General features: G+C 47.1%; 1 protein-coding gene across 3 annotated transcripts in view; it reads left to right on the top strand.

Annotated features, from left to right (window-relative positions):
- The first annotated feature begins 620 nt into the window (after positions 1–620).
- Positions 621–18,612, top strand: part of HCFC1 (host cell factor C1) — a 49,021-nt gene continuing 31,029 nt past the window's right edge. For all 3 annotated transcript variants that reach the window (XM_040405705.1, XM_040405704.1, XM_040405703.1), the window contains exons 1-13: positions 621–1,883; positions 11,267–11,415; positions 11,770–11,930; positions 12,438–12,646; positions 12,738–12,822; positions 12,931–13,037; positions 13,114–13,293; positions 13,834–14,187; positions 14,274–14,425; positions 14,535–14,732; positions 15,384–15,608; positions 16,072–16,176; positions 16,540–16,759. In XM_040405705.1, coding sequence (XP_040261639.1) covers positions 1,694–1,883; positions 11,267–11,415; positions 11,770–11,930; positions 12,438–12,646; positions 12,738–12,822; positions 12,931–13,037; positions 13,114–13,293; positions 13,834–14,187; positions 14,274–14,425; positions 14,535–14,732; positions 15,384–15,608; positions 16,072–16,176; positions 16,540–16,759 — 2,335 coding nt within the window. In that variant the 5' untranslated portion in view covers positions 621–1,693. The remainder of the gene's footprint in view (positions 1,884–11,266; positions 11,416–11,769; positions 11,931–12,437; positions 12,647–12,737; positions 12,823–12,930; positions 13,038–13,113; positions 13,294–13,833; positions 14,188–14,273; positions 14,426–14,534; positions 14,733–15,383; positions 15,609–16,071; positions 16,177–16,539; positions 16,760–18,612) is intronic.

Genomic DNA, 18,612 nt, shown 5'->3' with positions numbered 1-18,612 from the left:
AGTTGCCTCCAGCCGTACCCTCAGAGTCTCTTCGGGTTCAATCTGTCATTTTTACCCTGCGGCCGGTGCACCCCCTTCTCTTCTGTGTGTTACATGGCGGCTTGTACCGTTCACCGGTATTGAAAAATTGTGCCATTTTGCGTAGCATTTCTCCTCACAGCCATAGGTTATATTCACAACCTATCAGTCGACTGCCACAACAACAACAAAAAAAATCCCATACTTTTTTTGGGGCTAAATTAAGGTTTCACGAGGTAGAAAAACGCACCCCCTCCATGAACTTTACTCATTTTGGTTGCAAAACACGCTATATATATATATGGAGCGGATTTTGCCTCACGGAAAAACGCTGCATCGTCTGAATACACCCTGATGGCGAACGGGAGCGTGGAACTGGCACACCCATGCTGCGCGCCATGTTTTGGAACGTCCATCACCGAAAACAGCGTACATACAGCGTTAGGCGCCAAATCCAAAATTTGGACAAAGTTGTTATTCGCGAAAAAACGTCCTAAGAGCGTAAAAGTGTCGGAAATGGATACATTTTGTCAGAAAATTAGGAAGCCGTTTTTTATTATATAGGAGGATAATAAGTTACCACAGACTATGGCGGCTTGACTGTAATGACCGGTCACTGAGGGGTTAATGGCGCAGACATGGCGCCCGCAGAGCCTGTGCCTCCAGTTGCTATATTCCCCCTATCAATTCTAAGGTGATCGCACATAGGCCGCACCAAGCGTCCCTCACCACCACCACCCCAGCATCGCACAATCCCCGCCTCCATCTTATTGTCTCCGGAGGAGGAGGAAGAAGGGAGGCGGGCGCTGACAAGATGGCGGCTCCCAGGGAGGCGTGAAAAGAGGCTCCGGTGCCCTGTAACGTGTTTGCACACCGATAATCACGGTTGCCGACGTTTTTTAAGCTCCTTTCGTTCGGGCAGTTCATTGCTCCCGTCAGTTTGGCTCCGTTTCTCCTCACATCTCCCGAGTTGCACTAGATAAGCGGTGGCGGCGGGGGTGGAGCCTTCACTTTCAGCCTCCATTTACACACCGCCGTATTGTCAGGGCTGATTTCCTTCCCCCCCAGTCTCCGTGTCCTGACGTTACTTTCATTTTTAAAACCGGAGGAAGAAAGAAGACAGCGGCGGCTGCGGGTTTTTTCCCCCCAGTGTGTGTGTTGTCGCCCCGCTCGCGGCCATCTTTGGTTTTCCCCTACCAGCTCTTTATTGGTTTGTTTGGACGGCACAAGATGGCGGCTCCCATGGACTCCCTCAGCTTCGCCGCTCCCGGGCGACTTTAAAGAAAACAGCGAGGCCAGGGAAGGGGGGCGACCGGCGGAGGACGCGCTGCCAGTCCACGGCCTACGGACGAGAGCAGAATTCGGACAAGCTGGTGGAAGAGGCGGCGAGAGGCGCGGGAATCAGTTTGTTTTCTCTCCGGCCGCCGTCATAAAATGGCGGCTCCCATGGACTCCACAGCGCCATAGTGAGAACCGGCTCGGAGAAGGCCTCAACCCCGGCTTTTCTTATTTTACCTGTCAAGCTTTTTATACCCGGCCGCCAGGGCCTGACAGGAGTGGCGAGCCGCCTCCTTCCGTCATATTTTATCTCCCGTTTTTTGCTTTCTATACTCGTTTAACCGGCGACCGTGACAGGAAAGCAGCCCCCGCTGTGTCAGTGTGAGCCGCCACCGCCATGGCTTCCACACCGGCGGTGACCGGTTCATCCTCCGCCCTGCAGCCCCGTTGGAAACGAGTGGTCGGTTGGTCGGGCCCAGTCCCTAGGCCCCGGCACGGACACAGGGCCGTGGCCATCAAGGAGTTAATCGTGGTTTTCGGCGGAGGAAACGAAGGGATCGTGGACGAGTTACACGTCTATAATACGGGTGAGTGAGGTCCGTAATACGGACGGGCTGATTTTATTTGGTTCTCAGGGCTGATGGAACGGACGCTGGGGACATTAGAGCCGGGTAATAACAGATGTCAGCTGTGTGTGTATACTGTGGCAAGGCCTTGGAGCGCAGGGGGTGGCACTGGCAGCATTGGCATCCCCCCCACTCTTCCTGCTGCTGCCCCCCGGCCTGCCTGCCCGCCCCGTAGGTTGTCTGCGCTTTTTTAAAATCCACAAAGAAAAATGGCGGGTTCCCCCAGCAGGAGGATCGGCGACAGACAGGAGGCGGGGCCAGGGGCGGGGCTTCCCGGGCAGCGGCTGCTTCAGGCTGTGCTCGGTATTGTCTTCCTGTAGAGGACTCGCTCGTAGGGATGTCATCGGGGTGTTCTCCCTTATGGTGCATGTGCCCATAGACAGAAGATACATGTTGGCTGGTCATCAAGATATTCTGCTTGTTTCTGATGTCTGACAGCTGCCTGCCTGAAATGTGGTGTCAGGGGGGGCTTTTTAGTCGTTTTTGATAATGGTAGAAGTTTTATAGAGTAATCAGCTGGTGGTGTTACTGAGGGGCTTCCCTGACTACACTAAGGATCAACCATCAATGTGACAAAGCTAGCCGACCAACAGGACAGACTAAAGTAGTCTACTGATTTGACAATCAATGTGCTAAACTAGCCTGCAGATTTGACTGTCAGATTAACCTGACCGACTGATCTGGCAGTCCAGCGTGCCAGACTAAGCTAGCCGACGGACTGATCTGGCAGTCCAGCGTGCCAGACTAAGCTAGCCGACGGACTGATCTGGCAGTCCAGCGTGCCAGACTAAGCCAGCCGACGGACTGATCTGGCAGTCCAGCGTGCCAGACTAAGCTAGCCGACGGACTGATCTGGCAGTCTAGCGTGCCAGACTAAGCTAGCCGACGGACTGATCTGGCAGTCTAGCGTGCCAGACTAAGCTAGCCGACGGACTGATCTGGCAGTCCAGCGTGCCAGACTAAGCTAGCCGACGGACTGATCTGGCAGTCCAGCGTGCCAGACTAAGCTAGCCGACGGACTGATCTGGCAGTCCAGCGTGCCAGACTAAGCTAGCCGACGGACTGATCTGGCAGTCCAGCGTGCCAGACTAAGCTAGCCGACGGACTGATCTGGCAGTCCAGCGTGCCAGACTAAGCTAGCCGATGTGTCTGACAGCTGATTGACTGGCTGCTTCCTGACTTACCAGGTTTGTCCCATCTGTACATGTATGGTATATGCACAAGATACCCTAATAGCGTCCATTTAGGTGCAGGTCCCACTTTCGGGACCCTCTCCTGTCTCTAGAGAATGGGGCCCCATCGCCACTTGGAATGAAGTGGCCGCACATGGGTGGCCCCATCCAGTCTCTGAGACTGGGTCCCAGAAGTGGGAACCTGTACCTGTTGGACGTTTTATTATCCTGTATGTTCAGATGGGGCAGCACCTTTTAGAATCTATGAAGTAGTACACATGGGGTTTATGGCTTATTGATAGGTTGTGCTATTAAGATTTGATCAGTAGGGGGCAGCATTGTGCTAATCTATAAAATAAAGGGGGAGGGGGGTCACCTTTTAGTCATCAGTCCTAGAGTTAAACAGTTTCCCTGATTTCTGTATTGACAAACTTTCCTCAGGATAGGCCATTAGGATCTGATTGGCAGATGTCAGGGACAGCTCCACAGCGCCATTCATTGTGTAGTGGCCAGGGCTGGTAACTGCACTTCTCCTGCCATTGACCATCAGACATAAGTTATCTACTGGTAACCTGATCACAAATGAGACTTGCACTTGCTTTTTTTTTTAAGGAGGCATCAACATGTTGGTGCATTCCTTAAAGGCTCTATTAGACCGCACAAATGATTGGGAACAAGTTTTCGTAGGAATGCTCGTTCCCAATAACTAGCTTGTATCGTCAGGCCAGTGCAAATGAACACCAAAGGATTTTTTTTTTCCATATATATCGGGCAGTGTAATACCACCTTTTAGGCCTCATGCACACAACCGTATTTTGGGTCCGTGTCCAATCCACGATCCCATTCATTTCTGTGGGTTCACAAAAAAACGCAGACCGCACACACCTCATCAGCTGCTTTGCACATTATAGAACCTGCCTGATTCTTGTCAGTTTTGCGGACAAGAATAGACCTTTTTAAAGATGGGAGTGAGAAAATTGCAAAATTCACGCGGCCGGTATCCATATTTTGTGCGTTCCCGCTTTGTACGCCGTAAAATGGAAACGGTCGTGTGTATGAGGCCTTAGTCTCCACAGTCTATCCCATTAGAAGTAGGAAAACCATCACGTTGGGCAGGTTTCTGATGGGATCTGCTGTTGGCAGGTGATGGACATGAGCAGTGGTGTCACCGTAGTCCTCATCAGGATAAGAACGTCCTGTTAGATGGACTCGGATGATCTGTCATTATCCCCGGCCTCGGTCCTGTGGGGAGTCTGATGCATTCTTACCTGTAGATCAAGCGCATTCCTATGTCACGCTTTAGCAGCAGTCTCTCCAGCTGTCACTCTCTAGTACGCAGGGCCGGCTCCACCCTGTAGCATATAGCTCGGCCTGATGAATATTTTATGACTGTTCTCAGCTGACTCTTTTGCCGCCAAGTTCAGCTTTGAACAATCCGCCTGTGCCGTGTCCATGTGCGCTCTGCTGTCCAGCATATAGGGATGTGGGTGCTGAGGGCGGATGGGTGCTACAGATAACAGGGCGCCTTCTGTCTTCTCAACTTCAATGGTTTTGCATTTCAATGGTGATATTACTATGTAACGTCACAGCTCGTGTAGAGGAGCGTTCACACACTGGTAGATAGGGCTGAAATGATTACTCGAATTAAACGATTAACTCAACAAAAAAAATCATCGAATCGATGATTAGTTTGTGCCATGTGATAAGAGTGTGAGTGAAGAGCTTGCTATTACTCGCGCTCCGTGGTCATCCGCCTGCTCGCACATCGCTGCACTGGATCCTGACGTACACACATCGTCAGGACATTTTAGTTCACTGGCGCTGCGGCTGGGCACTGATAGCAAGGAGGGGGAGTAGGAGAACTGGTGGCAATGAGGGAGGAGCTGAAGGCACTGGGGTGGCGGAGCGGAGCTGAAGGCACTGGGGTGGGGGGAGCGGAGCGGAAGGCACTGGGGTGGGGGGAGCGGAGCTGAAGGCACTGGGGTGGGGGGAGCGTAGCGGAAGGCACTGGGGTGGGGGGAGCGTAGCGGAAGGCACTGGGGTGGGGGGAGCGTAGCGGAAGGCACTGGGGTAAGGGGAGCGTAGAGGAAGGCACTGGGGTGGGGGGAGCGTAGCGGAAGGCACTGGGGTGGGGGGAGCGTAGCGGAAGGCACTTTGGCTGATCGCACAGTGGGGAACGAAGGGTGTTGGGGACTGATGGTAGGGGGTCTGAGTTTTTATAAAGGAAAAAAGTCTTAATTTTTTTCTTATTAGAGTACTCGATTAATTGTAAAAATAATCGGTAGAATGCTCAATTACTAAAATAATAGTTTACTGCAGCCCTACTGGTAGACATGCTAAATAACTCCACCTGGCTTCAGTGTGCATGTTGGATCCAGACGCCGGGGAGGCGTTTATTAAGTATTGTTCGCATTCCGCTCCGCAATAATTTCCTCTCTTCATACGATGAAGTTTCAGGGAAGTTGCTAAATGTCGTACGGAGCTGTGATGAAATCTGTGATAAGATGGTCAATGGTTCATCCATGTTTGAGCCGCGTGTCAGTTTTTTGCTCTCTGTATGTCACCCATGTTCCACAGATGGGGCACAGCTGAAAATTACATTTTCAGAGCATATCCTAGAAATGGTCTGTGAAACACTGACGTCCGTGTTTTTCACAGGTGTATAGACTATAATGCAGGCATCCTCAAACTGCGGCCCTCCAGCTGTTGTAAACCTACAACTCCCATCATGCCCTGCTGTAGGCTGTTCGGGCATGCTGGGAGTTGTAGTTTTGCAACAGCTGGAGGGCTGCAGTTTGAGGATGCCTGCTATAATGGGTGTCATGGATCTGTAAACACGGGCCGCGCTAAAACACGGATTTCTGAATACAGACATTAAAATGAATGGGTACGTGTGCAGTCTGTCTGCCAGGGTGGGTAGCCTTGCCAAACATCTGCACAAATTTCCATGCAGATTTCTGCACCAAATCCACGTGTTAATTGCGACTTTCCTCATGGAAGAAAAAAAGCAAAGTTTGAGATTTGACTAATCTCATACTCTTTGCTGGTACTGTATTGCGCTGCGGTTTTCCCGCATGTAATGCGCATCGTGTGCAGGTAGCCTAAAAGCTTTTCAGTTTCTCTAGTAAGGTGCCAGCTCTGTCTTTTTTTTTTTTTTCCTCTGGCTGCAGCTGTGATGTCCCGTATACTGCTGCAGCCAGTAGTGTATGGAGGGAGACCACTGGAGCTAGTTAATGGGACATTACAGCTGCTGAAAAAGCAATCCGTCATGGCTGCGGGGGGAGGATGGAGCTGAGGTGCTGGATCAGAGGGGGCTCCAGAAGGAACCTTTTTTTTTATTTTTCAGATCGGCACTTTGCTAGAATAAAAAAAAACGTAATAACCCCTTTTGATACGGCACCTGTAGATCAAACATCTGTATGTACCTCTATATGCCCCAAATTTTATACAGCAGTATACATAGGGGTGTATTCATATGACAGGCTTCATAAATTAGTTGCAGCTTACACCAATGAACCTTTACTAAGAGACTAGTGCCTCCTAATAAATTTGGCGCACCTGTGGCCTATGCATGCATACACTGATAAATCCCAAGCCCTTCCACTAATCTCAGCCCATTTCTTGAAAAGTAGCGTGTCTGGCGTAAAATATCAAAGTTGGAAATGTTAAAGGGGTTTTCCAAGGACATCCGTATCTGATCGGTGGGGTCCGACACTTGGGACCCCTGCAGAACAGTTGTGCATGCCACGGCCGCCTTGCAGCTTACCAAGCACAGCGCCGTACATTTTATAATGGCTGTGCTTGGTATTGCACCCCAGCTGATTGTGGGTGGATCCCGGGATGTCGGACCCCCACCGATCAGATACTGATGACCTATCCAGAGGGTTGTCTGAGGTTTTGATATAGATGACCCATCCTCAGAATAAGTCATCAATATCAGATCAGTGGGGGTCTGACTCCCTGCACCTTCAGGTGAATGTAATATGAAGCATAACCACTATATAATGCTGTACTCGGTAAGCTGTGAGGTTGTCGCAGTGCCCACCGGAGCATCGCAGCCTTCTCAAATGATCTGCAGGAGTCGGACCCCCGCCTATCAGAGATTGATGATCTATCCTGAGGAAAACACCTTTAATGAAAAGGAGATGTGCACCTAAATTTGTCCCTTGCAGGATAACAGACCGAACTGGATGCACGGATGTCTTTTTACAAACTGGTTCACGTGACATGATAAATAATTCCATTGCTTCGAGGGGAGAATAAGGGCCCATTCACATGACCATAAGTGTCCTCTGCCCGTATTGCAGACCGCAATACCCATTGACTTGCCTGGGTCCTCGATCCGCAAGATAAGGAAACTGATAGGATATGTCCTATGTTTTGTGGAGTACCACAAATCGCTTCTGTGGGCTTTCGGGTCTGTGTCTCCGCACCGCAAAAGATAGGACTTGCCAAATCTTATGGATCACGGACCCATTCAAGTCAACAAGTCTGCACCACAGAGTGCACACGACTGGTACCCCTGCATTGCGGACTATTTACGGTACGGAGCCCTTACGTTCATCTGAATGAGCACTATCCCTGTGATAGGCAACCATTGGGAATCCATATGTCCATTGGAATCTCGCTGAGACCACCACCCACTCCCAGAGGACCTTGGGTGTGAGAACTGGTTGCCATCAACTGCTCCCAAATGCATCTGCGCTAGTTTTACTAAACCTCACCCACTTTCAGTCTTCATCTCCAGTTGCTGCGGATCTTCATCAGTTGTCTGTTATTCCATGTAGTGTAACTTCAAGCTATAATAGTGGTAGAGTTAAGCTACATGCACACGAACGGTATTATTTAAAAAAAATAATAATAATTTTTGCGGATAGGATGCGGACCCATTCATTTCAATGGGTCTGCAAAAAAATTTGTGTTGTCCACATCAGTATGTCCATTCCCAGTGTTCGCCGACGAGCGCATGTGATCTGCCATCTTTATTCCCAAGTCCGGCGATGCAGAGTCAAGTCCTTATCTGTGCCTGCGCCGCGAGCCGCTCTGAAACACATGCGGTCACCGGGAGCAGGCAGTTCCGAGAACAGCCCGATGAAGGCTGTTCTCGGAACTGCCTGCTCCCGGTGACCGCATGCGTTTCAGAGCGGCGCTGGCACAGGTAAGGACTTGCCTCTGCATCGCCGGACTTGGGAATAAAGATGGTAGATCCCATGTGTTCGTCGGCGAACACTGCGAACTGGCAATCACTGCTTCTCACAGGTTACCAAGCAGAGCGCCGTCCATTGGATAGTGGCTGAGATTGGTATCGTGCTCAGCCCCTATTCACTTGAATGGGACTGAGCTGCGCCTATACAATGGGACCAATGTACGTGATGGCCCAGGAAGAGGCCTAATCAGTCACGGAGCACCTTGGTCTCTTCGTACAGCTGGTCTGCAGGGGTCCCGGGATTTGGAAGATGCTGAGGATAGGCCATCAATATGTATGTGCGATTTTATCGGGTGTTTACATACGCGGGGGGGGGGGGGGGGGGAACAAGCAAACGCCCATTGTCGCGCGTTCCCGGAAGTCTATGTGCGGGAATGCGCGACCATACGCCCCAAAGAAGCTCCTGTACTTCTTGGGGCGTAGGGCGTTTTACAGCGCGTTCGTACGTGCTGTAAAACACTCAGGTGAGAACCATGCCCATAGGGGATCATTGTTTTTTGCCTGTTGAGCGTTTTACAGCGCGTAGGAACGCTCAGGTGTGAACCCAGCCTTAGAGAGCATTTCGTGGCGACAGGTTTTCGGGAAGGAGGAGCGGAGCAGGTTAATGTATAGTTTTGTTGGAAAAGTCAGTCAGTGCTGATCAGCGGAGTATTGGATCCCTGCCCACCATCCTAGGGATAGGTCATCAATTCTTAAAGGGAACCTGTCACCGGGATTTTGTGTATAGAGCTGAGGACATGGGCTGCTAGATGGCCGCTAGCAGATCCGCAATATCCAGTCCCCATAGCTCTGTGTGCTTTTATTGTGTAAAAAATACTATTTGATACATATGCAAATTAACATAAAAGAGTCATATCTTACTTGTGTGACCAGAGAAGTCATATTTTCAAGCTCTGACTCATCTCGGGTTAATTTGCATATCTATCAAATCTGTTTTTATACACAATAAAAGCACACAGAGCTATGGGGACTGGATGTGCTAGCGGTGATCTAGCAACCCATGTCCTCAGCTCTATACCCAAAATCCTGGTGACAGGTTCCCTTGAAATCCTGGAGAACCCTTTTAATCACCATAGTCCTGAGAAAATGGTCTTTAAATAGAGGTGGACCCTCAGGTGCAGTGCTTCAGGCTTCAGACCCCGCTGATTTTAAATTGATGGCTTATACCAGTGATGGCGAACCTTTTACAGACAGAGTGCCCAAACTGCAACATAAACCCACTTATTTATCGCAAAGTGCCAACACAGCAATTTACCTTGAATACTACAGTCCAATACAGTATATCTTCCATGTACTTTATAATTTATTTACAATATCCTGCCTACATTCAGTGCGCTGCCTGTGATGTTCATAGTGCGCCCTGCGCTGATGAATGGCAGGAAAAGTCTAAGACATATTGGTACACTGTAGACTTTTTCCAGGGTGTGGGTGCCAACAGAGAGGGCTCTGAGTGCCGCCTCTGGCACCCGTGCCATAGGTTCGCCATCACTGGCCTATACTATGAATTGGCCATTATTATTTGTATAACTTAAGTGAACCAGTCAAGTGGGAACATATCCGTGAATGGGTTTTCTGAGACTATATGTGATCTGGGGGGGGGGGTGTCTGGCACAGATCAGCTGTCTGAAGGAGCCTTGGCACAGCGCTCCTATATTTTGTAGCAGGTGTGCTGCAATGCTAGGCACTACCGCAAGTATGTAGCTGTGCTGTAATCGGTGAAGGGACCTTCAATCAGCTGTTCGGTGGTTATGCTGGTAGTCTGACCCACATCAATTTGACCCCCATCAGTATCAAGTCGGGGGGGGGGAGACCTTCTATGGACGGTGCACACAGCCATAATATGGCTCCTTGCAGAGCCAAATATTAAAGGGATTATCTGATAAATTTTATTGATATCCTCTGGATAGGCTGTTAATATCAGAATGCTGTGGGGTCTGACACCCAGGACACCTGCCAATCTGCCGGTGCTCAGCCTCTTCCTGGGCAATGTGACATCGCTGTACGTTGTCACATGGCCTAGTTGCAGCTCAGATACATTGAAGTGAAATGGGCTGATCTGCAATACCGAGCACAGCCACTATACTATGTATGGTTCTGTACTTGGAAAGCTGCTGCCAGGTGCTCACCGGTGCTCTGGTGAGTGTGGTGGCTTCCTATAACATCTGATCGGCGGGGGTACAGGGACTTGGACCCCCGCTGATGTGATAATGATGACCTATCCTGAAGACAGGTCATCATTATATTTACCTGGATAACCCCTTTAAAGGGGTTGTCTCATCATGGACAAATATGCCCCCATTGTCTTATAGGTGCGGGTCCCACAGCTGGGACCCGCACCTATATCGAGAACAGAGCCCCACAAGGTGGTGGCTGGACCAGAGTCGGCTCCCCATAGAAGTTAATGGGAGCGTATCGCGCATGCGCGGCCCCCACTCCCCATTCATTTCTATGGGGCTGACGGAAATGGCCAAGCCAGCGCTCTATTTTCGCCGGCCCCAAAGAAAATGAATGGAGGACGGCTGCGCACGAGCAGTGCACCCTCCTTTACTTGAGGGTCTCCGTTCTGAATATAGGTGCGTGTCCTAGCAGTGGGACCTGCATCTATAAAACAATGGGGGCGTATCCTAGCGATATGCCCCCGTTGTCTGCGATCAGACAACCCCTTTAAGAGGGGGGGGGGTGGGCACAGCGGGCGAACGGAGCGGCGCAGTTAGATCCCTGCACTATGCCCTACGTATTCTGATACTTAGTTTATAATGTTTGGACCCATGAAAGGTCCTCTTTGTTAGTGGTCTAGTGCAGGTTCAGTTTGTCTAGCTGAGCTTTGTGTGCTGTGTTGATAAAATTAGATTTTTGTTAAATGAATGTTCACACGTTAAAATGCATCCTGGGTACACAAGTTTTAAAGTGGTTAATAGTGGAGTGCAAATTAAAACCTCATTTGCCTTTTTTTTTTTTTCTCTTAGCAACCAACCAGTGGTTCATTCCTGCAGTGAGAGGCGATATTCCTCCGGGTTGTGCCGCCTATGGATTTGTCTGTGATGGCACTCGTCTTCTTGTCTTCGGAGGAATGGTGGAGTATGGAAAATACAGCAATGACTTGTATGAGCTGCAGGTAATTCTGTTTTAAAACTTTCCAGGACTTTCTTATTTTTAGGGAATGCTTGTTCAGTTCACTTGCAATACCATTTTCACCTCTGCGTTGCTGTGCAAGGGGAATAAAAGAGGGCCCCCAGCATTAAAGCAGCGCCGTAGCCCTTCAGTCTCAGAAGTTGGAACCTTTCCAATTAGAGAGTGCTCTCCCATCTTGGCGATGCCCATCACTTTCTGCAATGGGAATTGCTTTTTACCTGAACATCTGATATTGTGTATTATGGAGAAATTAGATGTCTTGTAAATGCCATGAACTTCTTACTAAAAAGCTTTTTTTTATATTTTTTTTAATTATTTTTATTATACACCTTTACAGGCAAGCAGATGGGAATGGAAGAGATTAAAAGCAAAAACACCAAAAAATGGCCCCCCTCCATGTCCTCGCCTTGGACACAGCTTTTCATTGGTGGGGAGTAAATGTTATCTGTTTGGTGGATTGGCAAATGATAGTGAAGACCCAAAGAACAACATTCCCAGGTATCTACATCTAGTTTTACTTTTCTCCCCTCTGTAGACTTTTTTTCTATGTAGATATCCTATGCACCTTCATGTAACTTATCGTGCTTGATTTTATCTAAAGGGGTTTTTCTGTCTGTCGAGACCGATCTTCAGAATGGGTCCATATCCGATTGGTGGGGTCCAACACCTGGCACCACAATTGATCAGCTGATTCCAGCCAGCACAAAAAGGTGGACGATACTGGAAGTAAAAAGTTTCATCCACTATTTTAGTGGCTGGCACACTGTATTTATGCTCCCATTCAAGTAAATGGGAGCTGAGCTGTAGTAAGTCAGCACGGTCACTACACGTTGCATGGAGCCTCCTCTTTCTGACGGCTCCTGCAATTAACTGATCGGCAAGGGTGTCAGACCTCCACCAGGACCTGTATCCTGAGAATAGGTCATCAATACAGAGAATCTGAAAAACCCCTTTGACTTGTACATAATTATTTTAAAATAAAATTATTTTTTCCTCTCTCTAAAGGTACCTGAATGATCTCTATATATTGGAGCTCCGTCCTGGCTCTGGGGTTGTAGCTTGGGACATTCCCATCACATATGGCATTCTCCCACCTCCTCGAGAATCACATACTGCAGTTGTATATACAGAAAAAGACAGCAAAAAATCCCGCCTGGTGATCTATGGTGGTATGAGTGGATGCCGGCTTGGCGATCTCTGGATATTGGACATAGGTTTGTTTATGTATTTACTTCATTTTGTACAGTAAGGTTATGTGTTTCATATTATATAGTCCCTCACTGTAATGTATGTTTATGTTCTTAGACACGCTGACGTGGAATAAACCCAATCTAAATGGCGTTGCTCCTCTTCCTCGAAGTCTTCATTCTGCCACAACTATAAGCAACAAGTAAGCTAAAACTGTTGGGTGCCCCCTTTTCTGTTACTGATGCATTCGTCTGCAGTTTACTTTTTATTAAAATGAAAAAACTCAAAAGTTTGCCTTTTTTAATTTCAGGATGTATGTTTTTGGGGGCTGGGTGCCTTTAGTAATGGATGATGTCAAAGTAGCCACTCATGAGAAGGAATGGAAATGTACGAACACCCTCGCCTGTCTCAACCTTGGTATGTATTCTTGGGGTGTTTTCAAGGGAATGATCTGTGTACCCAAGAAAGACTTTGACGCGTTATTTAATCGTAGACTCCATGGCATGGGAACACATTGTCATGGACACCTTGGAGGACAACATTCCACGGGCTCGCGCCGGCCATTGTGCCGTGGCAATTAATACGCGTTTGTATATATGGAGTGGTCGGGATGGATACCGAAAGGCCTGGAATAACCAAGTGTGTTGTAAAGACCTCTGGTACCTTGAAACAGGTAATAAATAATTCTATATACTTGCAGAAGAAGTTTACCATAATTGGGAAATAATTGATTTCTTATTCAAACTTTAACTTTTTTTTGTGTATTATCATAAATTAATACAGGGGGGAAAAAAACTAAATGGTAGAAGTCTTTTAAATGATGGTTTTAAGGCTTCTATGTTCACAGTTTTATCAATCGCATGGAATAATCAAATGCAGAATCCCCTGGATAATATCTGCTGCAGATGTATTTACATGATTCACTGGGTAGACTCCTTGCGGTAACCTTGCTGAATTTTCCATGTGGAAGAATCTGTTTCTGAATGAACGACGACACAGATTCCCATTAACACTTGGCCATAATTTATGAAACTGAATATTCATTGAATTTGTGTGGCAATTTTTTTTTTTTTTTTTTTTTACCATTTCTGTTTAGTATTAAAAAGAAGCTACTATCTTAGGTACTGTAGGTTACTGCCTGTGCATCCAAGAGTTTGCTTTGTGGTCATCATTGTGCTGAAAACTAAAATGTCACCACATCTTTCTCCTACAGAAAAACCCCCAGCACCTGCTCGTGTTCAGTTAGTTAGAGCAAATACTAACTCTCTAGAGGTAAGCTGGGGCGCTGTATCAACAGCAGACAGTTATTTGCTGCAACTTCAGAAGTACGACATACCAGCTGCTGCAGCAGCAATGTCGCCGGCCAATCCAGTTCCGTCTGTGCCAGTGAATCCGCCCAAGAGTCCAGCTCCTGCTGCCGCTGCGCCAACAGTGCAACCTGTAGCACACACTGGCATTACCCTGGTACCTCAGCCTGCCTCTATGCCTCCTACGACAGCCACCATACAGGTCTTGCCTGCAATTCCTGGGAACCCAATTGCCGTTTCTGCTGCTCCCCGTCCTCAAGGTAAACTCCTTAATATCATTGGTTGTAAGTAGTCAAACACCACAACAATGAACAGAGCTTTAAATAATGATAATCTCCTCTTGTAGCTGTTCTGAAGGTTGGCGGACCTCAGTCCACAGTGGGCACCCCGCTCGTTACTGTTCGGCCAGCTACTCAAGTTGGGAAAGCGCCTCTGACAGTCACATCTCTTCCTCCTGGTGTGCGAATGGTGGTACCTGCCCAGAGTGCACAAGGGACTGTAAGTATTTTTCTTTACCTTTTGCAAAATATTGCAGTTTTAGGCATCCCAGCCATTTGGTACAATTACTTTAAACCTGTTTTGGGAATGTTTTGTCTTTATCACGTAGACTATTGGTGGCAGTCAGCCCATGAGTGGCATGGCAGCTCTTGCTGCAGCAGCTGCTGCTACACAGAAGATCCCTCCCTCCTCTGCGCCAACAATGTTGAGTATGCCTGCTGGAACTGCCATGGTAAAATCTGTCGCCATGTCATCTGCTACCACAACACTCCCAACATCTGTGAAAATGGCATCATCTCCAATTATGGCAAGTAGTTGTGGAAGTAGATTTCATGTCTTATACTGCTTGCTTTCATCCTGTGTGGAAAGCAGCGTTACCTGATTGTAATATATGATGGATGTAGGGGTTGTGACAAATCTCTCCTCCATCGGCAGGAAAGGGGGATAACTATTAGATCACTGGGGGTGCTACCGCTGGGACACCCACCTGTCACGAGAATAGGGGCCCCCTGAAATGAATAGAGCAGCAGGTTCCATTCATCTTTTCACGAGTTCCAGAGGCAGCAGTCCCAGCTATCTCTAGGACTCCCATAGAACTGAATGGAGCAGCAGTGTGCATGCCTGACCTGCTGTTCTGTCTTTCGAGGTGCACCAAGGGGTATGGGGGTCACATCAGTAGGACCGCTATTGAACTAATAATTATCCCTATCCTGTGGATATGGGATAACTTATCACAACTGGAATACCCTTTTAAAGCTCATATTGACATTCAATAAGCCCATAATGGCCCTTTCTTTGTTAGAATTTTTGCATAGGTGACTATTTTGAGATGATCAACCACCAAGTCTAGGTTACAGTTTATATGTGGATAAGAAAAAAAAAACATCACTTTTCTCATTTGACAGGTTGACTATTAGATGTAGGTGATGATTTCAGTGGCTTAAACTTTTCCTCACAGGTCAGTAATCCAGCCACACGAATGCTGAAAACTGCCGCAGCTCAAGTGGGCACTTCGGTTTCTTCTGCAGCCAATACACAGACTCGTCCAATCATTACAGTGCATAAGTCAGGAACTGTCACAGTTGCACAGCAAGCCCAAGTTGTAACTACAGTAGTCGGTGGTGTCACAAAGACTATCACTCTTGTTAAAAGTCCAATTTCTGTGCCTGGTGGCAGCACCCTGGTAAGTTTTGCTGATCCCCTTCTTTTTTTTTTTTTTTTTTTTAAATAGGTTTAAAGGGGTTCTCTGGGAATTACTTTAAATGGCCACCAGCAACCTGTCCTAGATTGTGAGCAGGACTCAAGTTGTCTAGGGGGGTAAGTGGGTTGGGGACTCATTACACATTATACTTCTGCATTTGCATATATTGCGCATTGGGAAGTGTTCCTGTCAGACTACTCAGCCATGATGGCATACTGTAGGCAGGATTGTATCATTACCATATATTGTAGAGCAATGTAGTGAGACCTTGTCCCTTCACCCCTCCTTCCCCGGCAGCTCTTCAAGTGGTGGCAACCAGTCCTCAGATTCTAGGAGGATAGCTTCCTGGCAGCCATTTTAAAAACGTTCCCGGAGAACCCCTTTAAAGAAGGACTGAAACGTATTGAAAATGTGTCATCACCTAATCTCTGCATTTCTCCTTTAGATTTCAAATCTTGGTAAAATGATGTCTGTAGTTCAGACCAAACCAGTCCAAACCTCTGCTATAACAGGACAGGCGTCTTCTGGGCCCTTAACCCAGATTATTCAGGTAATTTTTATTTTTTGAAGTGATTTGATTAATAATAAACAAATATCTCATTGCCTGAGTGGGGAGGGATGAAACTTCTCACTGGGCAGGACTGTTGCCCACACGTTTGTTGGGCACCTGATGGGCATTGTGCACAGATTCCATTAATTTAGAATCTGACCTGTACCCTATACTTGTGTGTCAGGCACTTATGTCCGCAACTGTTATGTCATTTGTGCAATTGTATCTCCATGCATGATGGTTAGTTGGATAAGCCCTTCAATTTTTTGCAGAATTAACCCTCCGCAACAAACTGACTTTCCTGTCCCTTTTTATAGATTTGCTTATGTATTTATTTATTTTTATTTTATTTTTTCTCTTCAGACAAAGGGACCTCTCCCTGCAGGAACCATTCTGAAGTTGGTGACATCAGCAGATGGCAAACCAACAACAATTATCACGACCACACAGGCTGGAGGAACAGGCACCAAACCCACCATCCTAGGCATCAGCAGCGTATCACCCAACACATCAAAGCCTGGTACCACAACTATCATTAAGACTATCCCTATGTCTGCTATTATCACGCAAGCAGGAGCAACAGGTGGGTAAAATGAATTCCTGATTAGTTTGGTTAGCTTGTATCCACAACTTGAGAAGAGGATTACAGAGGCTCTACTGACAACAAATCACGGGTTGGTGCTCTCTCCAATATGGCAGTACCTATTGCCAAGGTATTGGGTATATTATAGAGATTCACAAAGTGGAGGGCACTCAGATGGCTGGATATATATATATATAATTAATTATAATAGTGTCGGATTGCAAATATGGTATATAACCAGTTGTTTATTAATTGCATATAGAATTTTCCATATAAAATTACACCACTCAATCTATCGATCGTAGTGATGTCTTAGCCAGTCTTAGTGAGTAGATAGAGATATATATATATATATATATATATATATATATATATATAGTTATATATAGTATACCTATCTGGTGATATCCTGCATATATACCTCTATATATAGGATTAAGGATGAAAGATAAGGGATAAAAGATATTGACCTACCTATGCAGGTGATCAGTCTGCATATAGGTCCTGTTTAAAATGAGTGGGTGTGCACAATATGTATAAAAAGACCAAATGAAGTGGTCTGCATAAAATGAAATTAAACTTGCGCTGATGTTGGTCCGCTTGTATCCTGGAAAAACAGTCACCTAACAAAAGAGAACAGTCTTGCCCCATAGATCTGGATCCCAGGGAGCTGTTGTAGAGGAGTGTCTGTGTTAGCGATAGTCCGGTCCTGAATGGCGTTGGTGCGCACATGGTCCTCAGCGTCCTCCTCTGCTGCGGCTTCCTGAGTCTTTGCTGTGTTCCCCGTAATGCAGGAAATGACGTTTTTATATGTTCCGGTCACATAGAAACGTCATTTCCTGCATTACGGGGAACACAGCAAAGACTCAGGAAGCCGCAGCAGAGGAGGACGCCGAGGACCACGTGCGCACCAACGCCATTCAGGGACCGGACTATCGCTAACACAGACACTCCTCTACAACAGCTCCCTGGGATCCAGATCTATGGGGTAAGACTGTTCTCTTTTGTTAGGTGACTGTTTTTCCAGGATACAAGCGGACCAACATCAGCGCAAGTTTAATTTCATTTTATGCAGACCACTACATTTGGTCTTTTTATACATATTGTGCACACCCACTAATTTTAAAAAGGACCTATATGCAGACTGATCACCTGCATAAGTAGGTCAATATCTTTTATCCTTAATCCTATATATAGAGGTATATATGCAGGATATCACCAGCTATATAGGGATATATACACTCACCTAAAGAATTATTAGGAACACCATACTATTACGGTGTTGGACCCCCTTTTGCCTTCAGAACTGCCTTAATTCTACGTGGCATTGATTCCACAAGGTGCTGATAGCATTCTTTAGAAATGTTGGCCCATATTGATAGGATAGCATCTTGCAGTTGATGGAGATTTGAGGGATGCACATCCAGGGCACGAAGCTCCCGTTCCACAACATCCCAAAGATGCTCTATTGGGTTGAGATCTGGTGACTGTGGGGGCCATTTTAGTACAGTGAACTCATTGTCATGTTCAAGAAACCAATTTGAAATGATTTGAGCTTTGTGACATGGTGCATTATCCTGCTGGAAGTAGCCATCAGAGGATGGATACATGTTCTCATTCTGTTTATGCCAAATTCGGACTCTACCATTTGAATGTCTCAACAGAATTCGATACTCATCAGACCAGGCAACATTTTTCCAGTCTTCAACAGTCCAATTTTGGTGAGCTCGTGCAAATTGTAGCCTTTTTTTCCTATTTGTAGTGGAGATGAGTGGTACCCGGTGGTGTCTTCTGCTGTTGTAGCCCATCCGCCTCAAGGTTGTGCGTGTTGTGGCTTCACAAATGCTTTGCTG

Source organism: Bufo bufo, chromosome 8, assembly GCF_905171765.1.
Source record: "Bufo bufo chromosome 8, aBufBuf1.1, whole genome shotgun sequence".
In the NCBI taxonomy this organism is placed as follows: Eukaryota; Metazoa; Chordata; class Amphibia; order Anura; family Bufonidae; genus Bufo; species Bufo bufo.
Note: the sequence above shows the minus strand (reverse complement) of the source record. Positions and strands in the feature narration are given on the sequence as shown.